Source organism: Pimephales promelas, chromosome 4 (assembly GCF_988280905.1).
Source record: "Pimephales promelas chromosome 4, fPimPro1.hap1.1, whole genome shotgun sequence".
NCBI lineage: Eukaryota > Metazoa > Chordata > Actinopteri > Cypriniformes > Leuciscidae > Pimephales > Pimephales promelas.
The window spans coordinates 35,368,082-35,386,490 of record NC_142772.1 but is presented as its reverse complement, the minus strand read 5'-3'; the positions used below and the strand labels follow the sequence as shown (position 1 = coordinate 35,386,490).

Below are 18,409 nucleotides of genomic sequence, written 5' to 3'. Positions count from 1 at the left end.
AGAAGCTTTTAACAAGGCCCAGCATTAAGAACAGTCAGTCTCGACACAGAAATGTTCAAATAAGAGATTTAAATAAATAAATAAATAAATAAATAAAGAATAAAAAATAATAACATAAAAAAAAGATTAGCAAAATATGATAGATAAAAAAAAAATTTAAAAAAAGAATTTGCAAAATAGTTTAGGGCTATGTTCATAGAGTTTCTGAATACTTAGTTGAAAAACACATTCTTTTAATTCATGTAGGTAATTTGAAGAAATATTTCTGCATTTGATTTTAGCTTCCATTGTATTTCAAGGACATACCGTAATACAATTGTAAGATTCTTTTTCTGTAGGAAAGACAAAAATCACTCTGCTACTTAGGCCACTGATGGAAAAAGTGCAGTTAGAATAGCTAAATATGTGGGAGAGAACTGCTAAAATGTGAATGCATTGTGTATCATTAAATCATCATTAAGTCTAGTTTATGCAGTGGTTTATTGGGGTTTATTTACAGTACTGCTTTGAATGGTTACATCATGCTTGAAGTCATAATATGCGTCTGCTTTAAATGAGAACACATTAGATGAACGGATAAACATTTGGTAGATGAACATTTCAGAAACATTGACATACACACATTGCAAATGGCGTTATGTTTGTGCTTTTCGGGTACTGCGATGGCTTCTGTATTATAGGAAGAAATACCATTACTGGACCATTAATGAATACAGGATGAAAATATCAGTTGACTTTTATCGTCAAGACTATCTTACCTTAAAGTGAGATCTGATTATGAATTTTAGAGATGTAGTCTGACTTCACATTGGAACGTGTCATGCCATAAAAGCCCCGTCAAACAAGCAGGATTCTGACTTCATGAGTTCATTTTCAGTGAAAAGCTAAAGTCTGATTATGACTTGATTTTCTTTTATCATGTCAAACATGAAATTCACAGAAGTGAATCTTTTTTTTTTTTATCCTGATCATTGAGTGATGATTTTATGGGAGATGTTTTGGCATATGGCATTTGAGTTATGGTTTACGCCCCCATCTGTCTGTTTCCTCATAAAACTTACTTGAGAGTTTCTGAAGGTCTTACATTTTGACGCGTTGTTTATTATGTATTCTCAGCATGTAAAGGTAATGAGCCTGCGTGAGTCTTGATGTGTCTCTGGAGACAATATGTCTGTTGCACTCTGCCAAAACCTGAAGGAGATCTAACACAACTGGCAACTGTTATTGCTCTGACTGAATATATCTTCATAACGGCACAGGATGATGGAGGAAACGGTTACAACTAAGGAGTGTAAAATGAGGACATTATGAGTCATTGTTCACCACATCTGTGGCAGATCACCGATTTAGACTGAAGCTTGAGTTCAAGGTGCACTCTGTAAGTTTATCCACACTAAAAAATTATTTTACTAAATGAATAGCATTTTTCACAAATTATGCAAAATTATGTACACATGAGGTGATTGCGCCATCATATCATGGAATTGGTTGTGACTTCTCGGGATCACTTTCCAGGTGTGCAAAACTCCCAACACGTACATTTTCATACAATTCACTGCAATTTCCAGTTGAAATTAGCCCTAGAGACAATAAAATGGCAACAACTCATATTCCTTTATACACAAATTATGATTACGGCCAGGGTCAGATTATCGATTAATAAAGATTCTTTTGCACACGTTTCTTGCACAATATAGAGCATTAATCATTTAACGCCTCTGAGCCAACTTTTCATTTCCAAACTGCCCTAATACATACAACATCCATCATTGACCTCAATCTGTTTGGATAAAACTTAACACACTTTTTGCACCAGTGTTGTGAAATGTGCATGAAGCAACGTAAAATCATTTCACAAAATCGTGGGTGCCTGGGTTCCAGGTGTATCTTGCAAAAAGTTATTAGTACTATTATTACTACTACTAATAATAATCATTTTGAAATGTGTCCGTGTTTTAGGTCTGTTTTTTTCTTTATGGTTTGTAGCTTATAAAACATCTAGAATGGAGCAGTTGATTTTGCACAGTAAAAAAAAAAATCTAAAGTAATAGATAACCTTGTATGAAAATACTATAAGTTAATGCAGAATTGAAAATGTTTTAAAACAACATAAGGGCACTAATTTAGTATAAAGTGAGCGTTTCTTGGACTGCTTGTAAAAACGTATTTTTTTTTTTCAACATTGCGTCATTTTACGTCACGTTAGGGAGCCTCAGCCTCGGCTCAGTGCAGAGTATGCTGGTATTCAGTGAGAGCGGTCATCCGTAAGTGTGCTTTCGGTACTTTTTGTATTTTAATTTATCATCGTCATGGTAAATTATTGTGTTTGTGGTGGTTGCAAAAACTCTATTACAAGAAAAGGGACGGTGCTCTAGCCTATATCTTTCATTCCTGGTGTAGTTTGTGCAGGTGAAGATACGGGATTTCTCTTCCGCATCAGCTTCGGAAAACACGGTCGTGTGTAGCGTTCACTTCAGATCAAATAATTATCATCCCGGCGATATGATGGAGTTCAACATGGGATGCCGAAACAAGAATATTGATCGTTGTATACTATACTAATGGCATCAAATAGTGTGATATACTGTAGGTAGTCATGCCCTAAATAGAGGCAACTTGTAATTTAAAAACAAAATTGGTTGTTTAAATACTCAAATCTTTAATTTTCTGTTAATGTTATAACCCAGGTGAAAAATATGTTGTATTAAAAATGTACCTGAGTATGTTTTTAGTACAAAAGAAATATACTCAAGTATAGTTTTTATACATTTAATACTATAAATCTACCGTAAACATGCTAATATCTGCTAGCCTGTTATAGGATCATAATAATCTTTACAATATTGGGAGCACAGTGTTTTGTTAGCGAACGTGTATATCCATAAGCACGTCTCTCACCAAAAGACACCTGTCCTGTTCTCCAATGGTTCTCCTCACACCACAACTCAATTTGTCTCTGACCGTTCTGTCTAACCTTCTCTCTTTAGCATAGCAGGCTCATAACTTAATGGCTTGGTCCGTCCGAAATGTCATTGCGATCCATTGTTTTCCTGTTGTTTAAATCGACCGCTCTCCCGCCCGTTACGTCACGCCCGCCACACTCATTTTCAGACGCATTTTCTCACAAAAACGACTCCAGAAGCTTCTGTAGCGTATTTATGAGTATATTTTAAAACATTATTTTTCAATGCATTGACTCGTTGGGTCCTCTAACCTGCAATATCCCCTTTAAAGCTGTGACTGCCTCAGCTTAAGGTACCATGTAATCCTAAATTACATACAGTAAGTCTTGAATTTCAAGACGTTTTTAATTTATCACTGAAATAGCATTGTAAAATTTGCAACTTAGTTCAGTCTAAGATTACAAACCCCTTGTTCCAAATGTCTGACTTTCTTATGTGGCTTACGGATAGAGATGTTTATCATGGAACCTTTCTTTTCCTTACAAAGCAAGAGGATGGGGATCACCAGGCCGCTGTATTTGAAGCCTTCCGAAGCAATATAACTTCATGTGAAAACCTGGATCCTTATTCACAAATATTCTTGCTTTGAAATCTTTCATGCCTGATAATCATGGTCCCCATTTACTTTCATTGTATAGAAAAGAGCAGTTTGGACACATACTGATGTAAAATAACTCTTTTTGTGTTCCACAGAATGAAGGTCATTCAAGTTAGAAAAGACATGAGGACGAGTAAGGGATTATGGACTTTTCATTTTTGTGAAACTACTTCTTTAAATTAAGTTACTGATCAATTTGCCACAGTGAACTAAAAGTCACAGTCAGCTGCTCAAATGGAAGAATGAATACATAATAGAAGCATTAAGTTTGCCTGTCGCCTCCTACAGTGTCCGTTAATGCTCCGGCACTCTGCTGCTCGACCCCCTTGCAGTGACTCATCAGTCTTTTTGAATAATGCTTCTCAATACCTGGGAGCTTGCAGGATAAGACCCTTGATGAGGAGGAGGAGAGTTGTAAAAAACATGACAAGTCACGTAAGGTACAAGAGTGAAGACTCATTTAGAAGTGCCTCTATCCTTGACTCGCATGAAAAATGCAAACTAGTGTTGTGTTGCAGTGAAGAACTCTTTATGTAGAGAAATTCGGTTTTCTGTGATGTGAATACCAGAGAGGAATGAAATGTAGCTTTTAAATACTTTCCTGACATTACATTGCAGTTTTATCTGTTTTAATCTTTTGAAACAAGAAGGATAGTATTTGAAAAATGTAAAGTCAATAAACCTTTCGAATTACGTCATTACTTTCTTGCTTGTTGTTCAAATACACACTAGTAAAGAAAGGTTAATTGAAAGACGATGTTTTCGCTTTGAATGCCAATGTCAAACAGATACACGGAGGCATTTCAAACATTAAAAATGCATTGTTCTTTATACAGCCTCTTTTAGTTAAACCTGAATGTGGTTTAAATCACATTGAAGTTCCTACAGACCTGACATCCCTGAATAGTGATATAGAAGAACACTTGGAGAGAGGGACTGCCTGTTTGGCTGTAAAGAGTGGTTTAATCCTTATTCCCTCTTCAGCAAAGCTGAATTAATATAGATTCAGATAAACTGAAAAAGCTTCTGGCGTCCTTTGGGCATGTTGATGTGGTGCTCTTCGACTTTCACAGTGTGTTGTGAATTTTATATCACAATGTGGTTAGTTGAAAAGATAGAATGAAACATTGGATATACATGGCACTTTGGTGTCCCATTACTTAATACTAAAGGGGTAGTTCACCCCCCAAAAAAGAAAATGATGTCATTAATGACTCAGCCTCATGTCAGTCCAAGCCCGTAAGATCTCCGTTCATCTGGGGAACACAGATTAAGATATTTTAGATTTAGATTGAGTTAGATTTAACTCAATTTTGGCTAAATTAAAACTATTTACAGTCCTGCCTGTGTTTTTATTTTATTATTATTATTTTTTTTTTTGCTCAGTTATTACGATTTGATGACTTTTCGATCAAATTTTTTATTGATAGACAATAAAAAAGAAATAGTGCCACATATTTTATAGATATATATTCATATGCGATGAATATGCAGTGTTGTAAACCAGAAGATTTCTCCTTCCTTTCTTTTTTTACCTTTAAATTAGCATGAAAGGCCAAAGCCTTCATTAACTCTCTAATTAATGGATTTTCTGTTATGGTTTACCACCACAAGGAAAAGATGGAAGGTAGCGATAATGGCCAGAAGATCATAAGCAATGACTAATGAATATGCAGGAGCTGGGAAAACGACTCCAGTGCCCTCAGAGAATCAGTAGCTTCCCCTAAATCAAGGTTGTGTTGTGTTTGTAATGATTCTGTAGACTGCTGACATGACAGCTTTTATCATTACGGTTACGGTATTTATGCAGAATAATTGAGGGTTGTAATGTAGATTTCATTGTGTGTGTTTGTTTTTTTCACTTTATTTGATTTAGCTAAATGTGTTCACTATTTTGATTATAGACCAAAGGGGTCTAGTGTAGTCAAAGTTGAGTATAGCTCTAGACAAGATCATGGTCTGATTCCCAAGAACTGCATGCACGAATCAAATGTACAGTATGCCTTTATAGGGGATTTTACAGATATGATGATTGAAGACCAGGAGTCAGAGATGAAGTAAATTCAAGAACATTTTACTCAAGTTTAGTTTGCAATTTCACCTTACGAACAGGTCCCGCAACAAAGAGTACACACACAGTGATGCAGATACACAGCTTCTTCAAGGCATGTTTCTACATCACAATGTAGAGAGTAATCTGTTAGAACGAGTGACTATATCAAATTAGAAATACAGTTCTAAGATGGAACAAATCATGATGTTAGCTTATCTCATGTATTCATTTAGGCAGAAACAATGATCCTATTAAAGCAATTGTTACAAGTTGTGATCATACAGTGTATAGAAAATTATTACAAGTTTTGATCATATTGATTACAATATATGGCAAATGTGGCAGTATTTTAATATATTTCAAAATGTGTTTTAATTTTTGTAATGACAGCTTTTTAACAACTAATCCTCCATTCTTCAGTGTCACATGATCCTTCAGAAATCATTCTAATTAGCTGGTTTTGAGCTCAAGAAACATTTCATATTATTATCAGTGTTGCGCTGCTCAACTGATTCTTTGATTATTAGACAGTTTAAAAGAACAACATATAAATGTATAGTATTTACTGTCATTTATTGATCAATCTAATGCATCCTTCCTGACTAAAAGTATTATTATTTTTTATAATTATTTTCAAACCAAAAACTAAAACCGAGCCCAAACTGTTTTCTTGTTCATTTTGAAATTGTCAGTGATGTGTGATATCTTGTTTTGCTAGTGCCCAATCAGAGGAAAGGTGTGAGATTCTGTTAGGGCCAGAGATCACATATGGACCCCCGGGGCTGAACCTGTCCTATCCTGTTGCCATGACGATAGCTCAGTGTGCTGAAGTCAGCGCTGAAAACTGGAACATTAAACTCAAGAGACAAACCAAGGACAACAAGTGGGAGGTAGGAACAAAGACATGACTTGTGTGTTTTTCACTGCAAATTAATTTTAAATTCCTTTTAGTGTGACTCATAAGAATGTTACATTTGAAAACATTTTCAATTATTATCATTGGGCCAGTATGGTACAATGCACTTGAAACCTTTGTCAGCATACCATTTGAAAATGATTTTTTTTGTAGCAGTCCCTAACGATTAAAGATTTTTGTGTCAATTTAAATATATTTCTAAACAGTAAACCTGCAAGCTGTGCCATGAGCCAATTGTAAGTTAAATGCATTTGAACCACATCCTTGTGGCAGCCTTCGGAGCTGTGGGCGTTTTAAAAATGTGTTGATTAGGCGATCCTGCGTTCTCGAAAACAGATCCAGGGACAGCAGCTCCTCAGAGGAGGCTACGGCAGTGAAGTGCTCAAGGAAAAAAACAATTACAGCCTGTAATAGCTGAGAAGACAAGCAGTTCATGGCAGTCAAACAGCGGGAGCATCAGGGCAAGCCGTCCCATCAGACCCAGGATATATCGATCTGGCTGTACTAGAGGACCACCTGAAATAGGAGCTGACACAAGGCAATCAGGACAGGAGTCATGGACGGGACCTCCTTCCTGACCCAACTACAATAACTTATATTTGTCCTGTTCCCATGTGCTTTACTCCGGCGTCCGCCTCTGTATAGCTAAAACTGTCATCATGATCTGAAAGTTGATGTATTAATCACATTTTACCATAGCGGCACAGAGTTTGTTTATTGTAAGCGACTAGCGTTATTGAAGACGATTAGATAATAACCATACTTTTGTGTCTGACCACTAGCGCGAGTCATTATTTAGATGAATTTCAGATTGTTCCAATGCATGGTACTTATCCTTGAGATTGCTACCAGCAGTCTTCACGAAAACCCATTTGCTGTCAGAGTTTTTCCCCCGCTTTTTAACAGTTTTATTTGAGAAAGTGACATCTCCAGTGTTGGTGATGGCTGAAGTAATTACATAAAAACTGCCGGCTAAATCACTGACTTGTCAGAAAAAGACTGCAGTAGTACAAATTTCACATCTACTTTTTATCAGTTTTACAAAGGGTGGGTTCGCAAGGAGTTCATTTTGTTTGGTAGTTCCGTTGCTTTGAAAAGCTGCAGTCACATAAATAAACGGTTGTCTGTCAAAGATTTGAAAGGAGCCTGTTGAATGAATGTCTGTGCTTGACTTGATCTTAGCCTAACCTTGCCAAAGAAATACAGAAGTGACCTTTGTGTCATTTGTATTTGTGTGCGTTTCTATGTCAGTGTGGCGGAGTGAATTTAGCTTTTTCTTTCATCGGCTGATCACACAGTTACTCTGGCAAAAAAACTAAAAGATTTGTTCACACTCTTGAGGTGGCAGAAACACATTTCAGCAGCTGTAAGTCTGAATGAAAGTGGTTCCTTTGAAGTCTTCCATACCAATGAGAAACCTTGGTACTTTGAGAAACCTTGGAGCTTTTTACATATTGAGGGCATCATACAATAGGAATATCCTGTAAGTTTCAAAACTGAAAACTTCATTTTTAGTCCAAAAACAGCTTTTATTAAAACCAAACCTAGAGAACGACTCTTAGGTGAAAGACCGCCTCTGCTGAAGAAGAGCAGCACCTACTTCTACGGCCCTGTCCCAAATGGCACACTTCTAATGCACTTTCGGTCTTGTGGACTTACAATGTCTGCCACAACATTTCCAAAACTGGCAAGTTATTTTGCTTGTGGTTAGGTTCTGTCATGAAACTAGATGGCCCCATTTTTTTCTCCCAGAAGGTTCTTATGATCGAGGTGACGGTGAAGTGTACTTAAGTTTGGCTGTACTCGTTGCCCAACCTCACTCGTATGGACAAAAACATGGGCAAATAGACTGGCACTGCTTGTCTCTTTGGCCTTGCCCTTCCCCTTTCAACTTCCTCATCCTCTTCTCCCACTCCCATCTACTCCTCCTCCCCCACTACAGTGTCCTCAACCTCTTCCTTCATGTCTTTCTGGATCCATTTGTCTGATTCGGGCCCTTTTATCTATATAATGAACGTTCTGATTGGTGTGTGTGCAATTTACTCTTGGTGTTTCCACTTTGGTAATTGTGTGCTAACTGAGCTGAAGCTGTGCTTACTTGAGTGAACAATATTGAATGCTAGTGCTTTCTAAATGACAACGTGGTGTAGGCAATGAGAAATAAAGGGATTTGATTTGCAGTTTTGCATCAACAAATATGACTTATGTGTCAAAACAGGGGAGTAGCGTTTATAGTTTAGGGAAATGGGTATGCTTTTTTTTTTATGAATGGCGTTATGGTTTTGGAATTTTAGTACAAAAGCCTGGTTTATAGTGTTTAAGCAATCAAAAAAACCTGTAACTCTAATTGCTAATGTCTGTCAGTTTTATTGTGACAGTACGACTGCTCCATTAAAGGGATAGTTCACCCCCAAAAAATGAAAATTCTGTCATCATCATACACCATCATGCTGTTCCAAATCTGTATGAGTTTCCCCTTTATGGAAAACAAAAGGATATTTGTTTAAAAATGTACTGGTGGTTCTATTCCATTCATCTACAATGAATCGGGACTGAGGCTTCAAAAAGGGCACAAAATCCCTGTCATTTACTCACCCTCATGAACCTGTATGACTCTCTGCATGGAGGTGAGAAAATGGATTTTGGGTGAATTATCCATTTAAAGTTCATTATGTTCACTCACTTTAAAACAAGTTTTCACACACTATCAAAATTCACAATGTGTTAAATGTTGTAATATGGTATGGGTATGTGTTAAAGTGACTATTTCTGTCTTGACAACTCTGAGTATTTGGCATGGTAATGGGTATGGCAATGTTGATTTGTTTGGCCTTGGCTGAATAGATCTGCTATGCTGCTGCTGCTACAGGGAAAGTACGGGACTTCCTACTGCCAATACATACACAGCACTCTGCTGTGAGGAATGCTGCTAAGACATGCAGTTACTGTACATTAATTACCTGTGGCAGATATACACAGGTGGAGCTGGGGAAGGTGGAGGGTTTCTGAAAGCGTGCTGCAACTGCTACAGCTACTGATATAGCAGGAACCAATCAGATGTGCCCTATAGACCATTTCACAAGATGTAAACAACACTGGTCCAGAAGCACTTCCTGTTTCAGTTTGTAACTGTTTTCTTTATTTTACATGTAAAGAAAACACCTTAAAGATGTTTGTTTAACTTTTTGATTCAGTTTTAAATGTTCTGTAGGTTGTATTTTATCCCAGCTTTTATGTAGTTTTAGAAAACTGAAACTGGAAGTGCTTCTGGACCAGTGTTGTTTACATCTTGTGAAATGGTCAGGTTGAGTTAATGGCCTTTTAGCCTGTGCCAGAGTTTCATGACAGAACTTTGTATGCCTGATTTCATGAGCATGTCATGTTATCATGATTTGATCTCTTTCTTGGGTTCACAGGAAATAATGTCAGTAGATGATGAGTCAACCTCCTGCTATTGCTTGATGGACTCACATAACTGTCACTTGATGCTGGATCAGCCGGGCTGTTATGCACTGGTGGGGGAACCCGTCACCGATTCCGCCATAAAGAGACTAAGGATTGCTGTGTTCGGCAGCATGGAGGCCTCCTCCATGGACTTCAACCTACGAGTGCACTGTGTAGATGACACACCACATGCCTTTCAGGTGAGAGCTGCACAGTCAACATATGCTCACATTACTCAAATAGAAAGCCACTGTTGGATTCCGGACGTACAAATGCTATTTAATTTTCTCCATAGTGAGAGATTTTTTAACAATTTGAACTTATAAACTGATATATATCAGGGTTCCGATGGATCATTAAAAAGTCTTAAAGGAGTAGTTCACTTTTTAAAAAACTTTTGCTGATAATTTACTCACCCCCATGTCATCCAAGATATCATTGTCATTCGTGACTCTCCTTTTCGTCATTCGTGAATTCGTGACTCTCCTTTTCGAAGTCGTTCATCAAAATGAACGAATCTTTTTTCATGTCATTTGGTTCATTTAACGAACGGAAGTCGACAATTTGAGCTTATAAAACTTTTTTTTTTAAATGAGCGATCGTTTCTGATAAGACCCTTATTCATCGTCTAGAATCATTTAAAGCCATTTGAACAGTTTGCAGTTTGCACTGAAACTGTCTTTTGGACCTTGAACCATTTGGTTACCAGTAAAGTGCATTATATGGAGAAAAATGCTGGAATGTTTTCATCAAAAATTTCTTTTCGACTGAAGAAAGAATGACATTGATCCTGATTTTAAGGCCATTAAAATGTCTTAAATATAATAATAATAATAATAATTCATTACATTTATATAGCGCTTTTCTCAGCACTCAAAGCGCTTTACATAGAGAGGGGAATCTCCTTAACCACCACCAGTGTGCAGCATCCACCTGGATGATGCGATGGCTGCCATAGTGCGCCAGAACCCTCACCACACACCATGATGAAGCCAATTGGTATGTATGGGGATGATTAGGAGGCCATGATGGACAGAGGCCACTGGGCAAATTTGGCCAGGATGCTGGGGTTACACCCCTACTCTTTCGAAAGACATACTGGGATTTTTAAAGGGTTAGTTCACCCAAAAATGAAAATTCTGTCAGTATTTACTCACCCTCATGTTGTTCCAACCCCGTAAGACCTTCGTTCATCTTCGGAACACAAATTAAGATATTTAAGATATTAAGATCGCTCCTGCATACAGTCCATAGGCTTCTTGAGGGACTGGCTCTTGCTGTCCTCGAAAAGTCATTAAAGACATCGTTAAAATAGTCCAAGTGACTACAGGGGCTCAATCTTAAGTTTATCAAACGACGAGAACACTTTTGTGCGCAAAAAAACAACAAAAATAACGACTTTATTTCAACTATTCGTTTATTTCTCCCTCTGCGCGAGTCAGGTTACTAGTTTAATAGCGTAAGCTTCTGTTATTGTACGTCACACACATGACCAGCGTCGGCCAATAGTGAGCCTACGTGTGACGTAGCTCTACGCAATCACACTACGTTAACTGACCTACAGGCTCATGGAGAAGGAAGTGAATAGTTGAAATAAAGTCGTTATTTTTGTTGTTTTTTTGCGCACAAAAGTGTTCTCGTCGTTTGATAAACTTAAGATTGAGCCCCTGTAGTCACTTGGACTATTTTAACGATGTCTTTAATGACTTTTCGAGGACAGCAAGAGCCAGTCCCTCAAGAAGCCTATGGACTGTATGCAGGAGCGATCTTAATATCTTAAATATCTTAATTTGTGTTCCGAAGATGAACGAAGGTCTTACGGGGTTGGAACAACATGAGGGTGAGTAAATACTGACAGAATTTTCATTTTTGGGTGAACTAACCCTTTAATGACCACAGAGAGTCAGGACCTCGGTTTAACGTCTCATCCGAAGGACGTGCTCTTTGACAGTATAGTGTCCCCATTACTATACTGGAGCATTACCCACACAGACCACAGGGTGAGCACCCCCTGCTGGCCTCACTAACACCTCTTCCAGCAGCAACCTGGCTTTCTCAGAAGGTCTCCCATCCAGGTACTAACCAGGCTCATCCCTGCTTAGCTTCAGTGGGCAACCAGTCTTTCGCTACAGGGTGATATGGCTGCTGGCAGCCATAAATATGTTATATGTTAAATATATGTATTTCTTTTTAATATTTGTGATTATAAATTAATAGTTTTAGATTTTTCCACAGTTGTAATTTGTCATTCGCAATGCTTTATGGGATTGTTCTTTACCTTATTAAAGAATAATAAACAATTTTAAATATGTTAAAAATACACAGTCTCGTACATTTGCATTTTGTTGTTTTGTTTTAAATCAAAGTTTAAATGTAAATCTGTGTTGCACCACGATATTATAGCAAAAGTAGTCTGCATGTGTAGTGGGGTCCAAAAGCTTGGTTAAACTAGTAATAATGTGAGTTTGGAGTTATAATATTTCATTTGTGTAATCAGATTGACCGAAATGGTCAGTGCTATTTTCAAACAAGCACGCAGAGAGGATACAAAAGTCAAAGTCAATTACTGTTGTCTTGCACGAGTGCTCAGACTCCTCTGCGCTCAAACACACACACACAAACAAAGAGAACAATCATCTTTGCAACGCAATGACACACAAAGCAGTTTTGACAGATGAACACTGCCATGCTTGAAATCAAAGAAGCCAGTAATCAATTTAAATTATACTTTCTATTCAAAGCTTTAACCAACATTTTGTTTTTTATCTTTCTTTTTTATCTTTCTATCTTTTTTATCTTTCTGAATGTTTATCAGCTGTCGAGCTTTTGTTCCTTCCAGACATTTTACTTTTTTTAGCTACTCCAAATCAACTTCAGTTAATATTTGTTATATTGAATTTTAACCACAATGTGTAAGTGTTTGAGCCTTTTTAGCCACTATAAGTTCTCTTCTGAACTGGATAAACATTCAGCACATTCTAAACAGTTTAGCCACAATACTGTTTTTGTACACAATACTAAGATTACCACTCTCTGTCTTCCCTTTGTGTTCTCACTTTATGTTTCTTGTACCTATATTTTTTTTCCAAAGGGAGTGGTAACTGCTGAAACCAGCAGAGGAGGTCAACTACTAGAGGAACCCAAGACGCTGTTCTTCAAAGGAAACTGTCTCAGTCTACAGGTGTCCATCCAGGATATCCCTCAGTTTCTGTGGAGCATCAAACCCTTCACCACCTGTCAGGTAACATAGTAATATTAGTACGCTACTAGGACCAGTGCTGTAATGTGCCATAGGCAGCTGCCTACACGATTGCATTGCAGGCATCCCGAGAAGGGATGTCATTGACTGGAGCCATCTTTTCAAGATGTTTTGAAATCTTATGCAGTATGAAATAATGGCTATGATTAAAACGTAAAATAGATTATACAATCAAACACAGACCTATGGTAATTATACGTAGCTATAAAGCTACGTTTAACTTCAATAAAATTAAAATGAATTATACAAGATACATATACAATATGATACCAGTATCTGGTTCTAGGTTCATGCAATTGATCAGTTCAGGAGTGCTTCCGTCTCCTGGAACGTGCTTTAGTACGCCTGCTCGTGGGAGAAATTAATCCCGGCATTAAGGCATCCCATCAAGCATCTCTTCTGCTCAGGGTTCCTATCACTGTTGACATTAGAGCATCTCGCAGGTCATTTCAATATGCAAGGCTAGAGAAACGGCGCAGGAGAGGTCAAGGACACTCCCTGCAGACGTGCTGCTTCACGGAAATTAATAATACATCAAAGGCAATTGCTTTCTCTTCGCCTGCCCTGCTCCAAGATTCTGTGTGTTGTACTTACCCCAGCTGTGACCCCTACCGTCGGAATTAACAGGGATTAGAGTTTGTGTCTCTTTTGTACTGATGGTCTCATAGACGAGTCTTTTAACATGCATGCTTCCACGTTTTTAATGGATCAGGTTCTTTTCCTGACTTGGCTCTCTGCTCTTTCTTTCTCTTCATTCCTGGTGTCCTCATCCCCCTCTGTTGCAGGAATTCTCCTTCACCCAAGTGTGGTATAGTAACCAGCAGCCTGTGCACTGTGCCTTCTCGCTGCAGAGACATAGCGCCTCAACCACCCAGCTCTCCTGCAAGATCAGTGTGCGGCAGGTCAAAGGTCATGAGCAGCTCCTGCAGGTCTACTCATCCGTGGGAGAGGTCAGATTCACTCAGATGGCATCTCTGTCACCATTTACTCAGCTTCATGTTAATTTTTTTCCTGTTGATCATAAAAAGATGTCTCTTCCAAACATTGACGCAGCTTACTGTAACAGGCTGTCATGCTCCCAAAAAAATATTTACTGATTTTTCAACTTCACTGCATGCAGCTCACAAATCAATATGCTGCTTATTATACACTCTTAAAATTAAAGGTTGTTTATTGGCATTTATGGTTCAATGAAGAAACATTTTAACATCGATGGAAACCCACTGTGCAAAAAGTGGAAAAGGGTTCTATAAGTTTATTAAAATGAAGAAAAGAAAACACTAAGAAAACAATGGTTATTTTAAAGCTGCACTGTGTAACTCTTTTAGTTTATTCTTAGCTAAAAACACTTTTCAAAAATATATGTGCTCATTAATGTATATTTACTTCATTCAAGTAATAAAGTATTCTCGTGAGTGTATAATATGCCATTGAAAATACACACAGGTAAGGGGTTATAATGTCGGTCGCCATGTTGCCCCTCCATCTTGAAAGTACATTAGCCAAAGAGGGACATACCCGTTAATTCAAGCTTCACCTTTCGGGTTTACATTTGAGTTAACACTCATGGACGAGGCCGAACTGGAAGCCATGTTAATCTTGGACTACATTGGCCACCGTAGGAGTTAAAACGAAATTAGAATTGAGAGGAACAGAAACTAATATTCACTGGATGGTCATATACCTTTTCACCGCTAGATGGGGGTAAAAGTTGCTCTTTTACGGCATTGCTGCTAAAACTCAGTTTTGGAATTTTGTTTATTTGATTTTAGAGTCGCAGCAGAGGTAAAGATCATTGTGAATAATGACTTACATTTCAGTTTAAATTCACTCAGAGCTATCATGCAACTTCAGAAGACTTGGGATGTAGTGCACATAAGTCATCTGGACTGCTTTTTGTCCTTTTTAGAGGGTTAAATCCCATTCTGAATGTTGTTGCATTGATTGTTTTTTTTTTCTAAATCTTTAGAAATCCTTTTGTACAGGTTTGAAATGACAAAAATAGTTAAAATAGTTAATATCAATAATAAAAGAAATAATAATGAAAGAGTTTTCACTTTAATTAACTATTCTTTTAAAAATGTGGGTGTTTTACTACATGGGGAAAATATATTATAAACCTTTCTAGTGTGTCAGTGGTTTTTAAAGCCCCTTTTGTAGATGAACACAAATGCATGCTAAAAAAAGGTTTTTATTTATTTATTTCAGAGTGAGAAAGAGACGGTCCCATTTTTTATGCAGGCTGATTGCACGGTGACGTCACAGACAGGGGCCAAAGCCTTCAAAATCCCCCTGTCCATACGTCAGCGGATATGCACCACCTTCGATACTGCCAACGCCAAGGGCAAGGACTGGCAGCTCTTAGCTCAGAAACTCCACATTCAAAGGTGAGCGCCGGAGAGATGTAGCCAAGGCAACAGGACTGATTGAAACTTATTGCGGCAATGCTCACTTTGTTAACAATGCCCTTGAATAATAAGCTGAGACTGCGCTCCACTTTGCTCGATCATTTCACTCAGAACTCATACTCTTCATCTTTATTGAATTCAGTTTCTGCAAAGGTTAAAAGTTAAAGAACCGCTATAGATTGGAGAGATCAGAGCCACCTTCCCTTTATCTATAAAGCGATTGTATGACAAATTAATAGTTTATGCTGAAATGTATTTCTGTGTAGAAACTTTCCTTTTAAATCTGAATGATTTATTTGTCAGTTGGATCTTTTTTAACAAGACTTGCAACCAAGTAACTCCACAAAAGGAAACCATGCCAATAAAAAGAGAACAGAGCAATTGAAGATGTTTTCATTCTCCCTGGTACCACTAATACTTTAATGCGTCATTTATGAGAACTGTATGAGAATTGCGCCATTTAAAATAATCAAATGGCAATTGAGATTTATGTTTTTCTTTCTCCAAAGCATTGTGTTACCGTTTCTTGAACCTATTGTGCCATATGACCGTTTGAGTTTGGAATTATATTACAACACTGCCATCTACTGGCATTTTACATTGTGACTTTACATTTATTTAAACTGTTGTCCGTAATAAAACAATTGAAGAAGAGTAGGTTGACACTCAAAATACGCTTTTGCTATGTACTAACATTTTCTTCTATTGTGAAACCTCCATTTCCTTCCTGCACAGGAACCTGTCCTACTTTACCAAGCAGAAGAGTCCCTCTGCTGTCATTCTCAGTCTCTGGGAGGCCAGGCATCAGGACAGTGGAGATCTTGACTCACTTGCATGTGCTTTAGAGGAGATTGGAAAGATCCACTGTAAAAGTCTGCCTCAGAGTCCAGATGAGAATGAAACAGACTTTACGTTTTGAGGTACTATTGAAGACTATACTTATTCCACCAGGTGCAATGCATCTGCAACCAGCTAAGGTATCCGGGCTGAGAGAAGTCTGGAACTGGAGGCGACCAATCAGACAGTTTCACGTATCTGACCATGTGCAAAGTTGTACATGTGCAAGTTGGCATGAATTTGGCACAGATTCAACAGCTTCAAAATGCTTTTCTCAAAGAAAGCATCACAGTGCCAATCCATCGCATCTTACACGATATTCCGCCTTAGCCTTTCTTTGGCGTTTATGATTTTTAAAAAATTATTGTGAGGGAACTGATTGGTGGCCAGGCTGGGATTTCCTTGAGCATTTCCTTTTTTTTTTTTCTACCATCTTTTCTCCAACAGTGTTCCAGAGTTCCGCAGTATTTATATTCATTCTGCATGTTACTACTGATGTGTGCTTTGTTTGCACTATATGATGTTTAGAGAAGGGAAGAGAAGGAAATGCACTCCTGAAAATACCTTGTGATTGTGGCTCACTCTGTTCTTTTATTTCTTTTGTTGTTTTATTGTCATTTTGCCAACTTAAAGTAGTTCACTTTAAAAAAAAAATTTGCTGATAATTTACTCACCCCCATGTCATCCATGATATCCATGTCATTCTTTCTTCATTTGAAATGAAATTAAGGTTTTTGATTAAAAGATTCCAGGATTTTTCTCCATTTAGGGTCTTATCAAGCGAAATAATCGCTCATTTAAAAAAAAAAAAAAAGTTTGAGTTTTATAAACTTTTATAAGGTCACCTTGCTCTGCTCTTTGATGCGCGTTCGTGGCTCTCCTGTTCGAAATCGTTTATTAAAATGAACGAATCTTTTTTTCGTGTCATTTGGTTCATTCAACGAACGAAATGAACAAATTGACTCGGGAAAAGATTTGTTCATTTTAATGAACAAGTTCGAACAGGAGAGTCACAAACGCACATCACAGAACAGAGCAAGGTGACCATTTGAGCTTATAAAACTTGTTATTGTTTTTGTTTTGTTTTTCAGTAGTCCATTATATGGAGAAAAATCCTGGAATGTTTTCATCAAAAACCTTAATTTCTTTTCGACTGAAGAAAGAATGACATGGATATCTTGGATGACATGGGGGTGAGTAAATTATCAGCAATTTTTTTTTTTTTAAAGTGAGCTACTCCTTTAATGAGATCAGTTGAGGAATAATTATGAATAATATATCATGATATAAAGATTCAAACTTTTTTTCAGCTATAAAAGTTATGCAGGTTTGGGGGTAAAAATCAATTACGTTTTTCCCTTTGAATACTTTAAAGCATAACCCCATCACACACGCTTAAATGCATTACTCTGTTCCTGTGAGCGTGTACTAGTCATCAGGAGCGGCATCATGCCTTTTATAGAAAGCGTCAGGATTGAGACTAATATTGACCTGAAGAAGCGTTTACTCACGCCATGCAACAGCAGCACATACCTTTTGTTAACATTTAGCGCTTTCTTTTGAAATGCAGCTGAAAAGGAAGAACTCCAAGAGACCTCTGTATAATAGCCTCTCTTATCTCCTCTGACCAAATTCCACCATGGAGTGAGAAACACAATGGGGGAACACGGGCCGGTGAGCAGAGAGAGATATAATTAAGGTCTGATAAAAGGAAAGGAGCTATGTGGAAAAATGCTGTCAGAATTGTAGGAAAAAAAGTTATGTCCTCCTTTTCCAAGTCATCTACTTCATTAACCTTCTGTCTCAAACAGAAAAGCCTCCAAGAGCTCAGTTTATTTGTTTTTTAGTTGTAGACACTACAATACTTGCCACTGCTTATACTGGATATTCTTTTTTTATATATTTTAATTGTAGTTTTAACATAAGTTTTA

At 37.5% G+C, this 18,409-nt stretch overlaps 1 protein-coding gene across 5 annotated transcripts in view; it reads left to right on the top strand.

Annotated features, from left to right (window-relative positions):
• unc5db (unc-5 netrin receptor Db) overlaps positions 1-17,430 on the top strand; it is a 141,656-nt gene extending 124,226 nt beyond the window's left edge. For 2 of the 5 annotated variants that reach the window (XM_089130359.1, XM_089130361.1), the window contains 6 exons: positions 6,333-6,504; positions 9,947-10,174; positions 13,066-13,215; positions 14,019-14,183; positions 15,442-15,620; positions 16,377-17,427. In XM_089130359.1, the coding sequence (XP_088986485.1) occupies positions 6,333-6,504; positions 9,947-10,174; positions 13,066-13,215; positions 14,019-14,183; positions 15,442-15,620; positions 16,377-16,560 (1,078 nt within the window). In that variant the 3' untranslated portion in view covers positions 16,561-17,427. Of the gene's footprint in view, positions 1-6,332; positions 6,505-9,946; positions 10,175-13,065; positions 13,216-14,018; positions 14,184-15,441; positions 15,621-16,376 lie in introns of all 5 variants that reach the window. The other 3 variants (XM_089130360.1, XM_089130357.1, XM_039659373.2) reach the window with 3 other exon arrangements.
• The last annotated feature ends 979 nt before the right edge of the window (positions 17,431-18,409 follow it).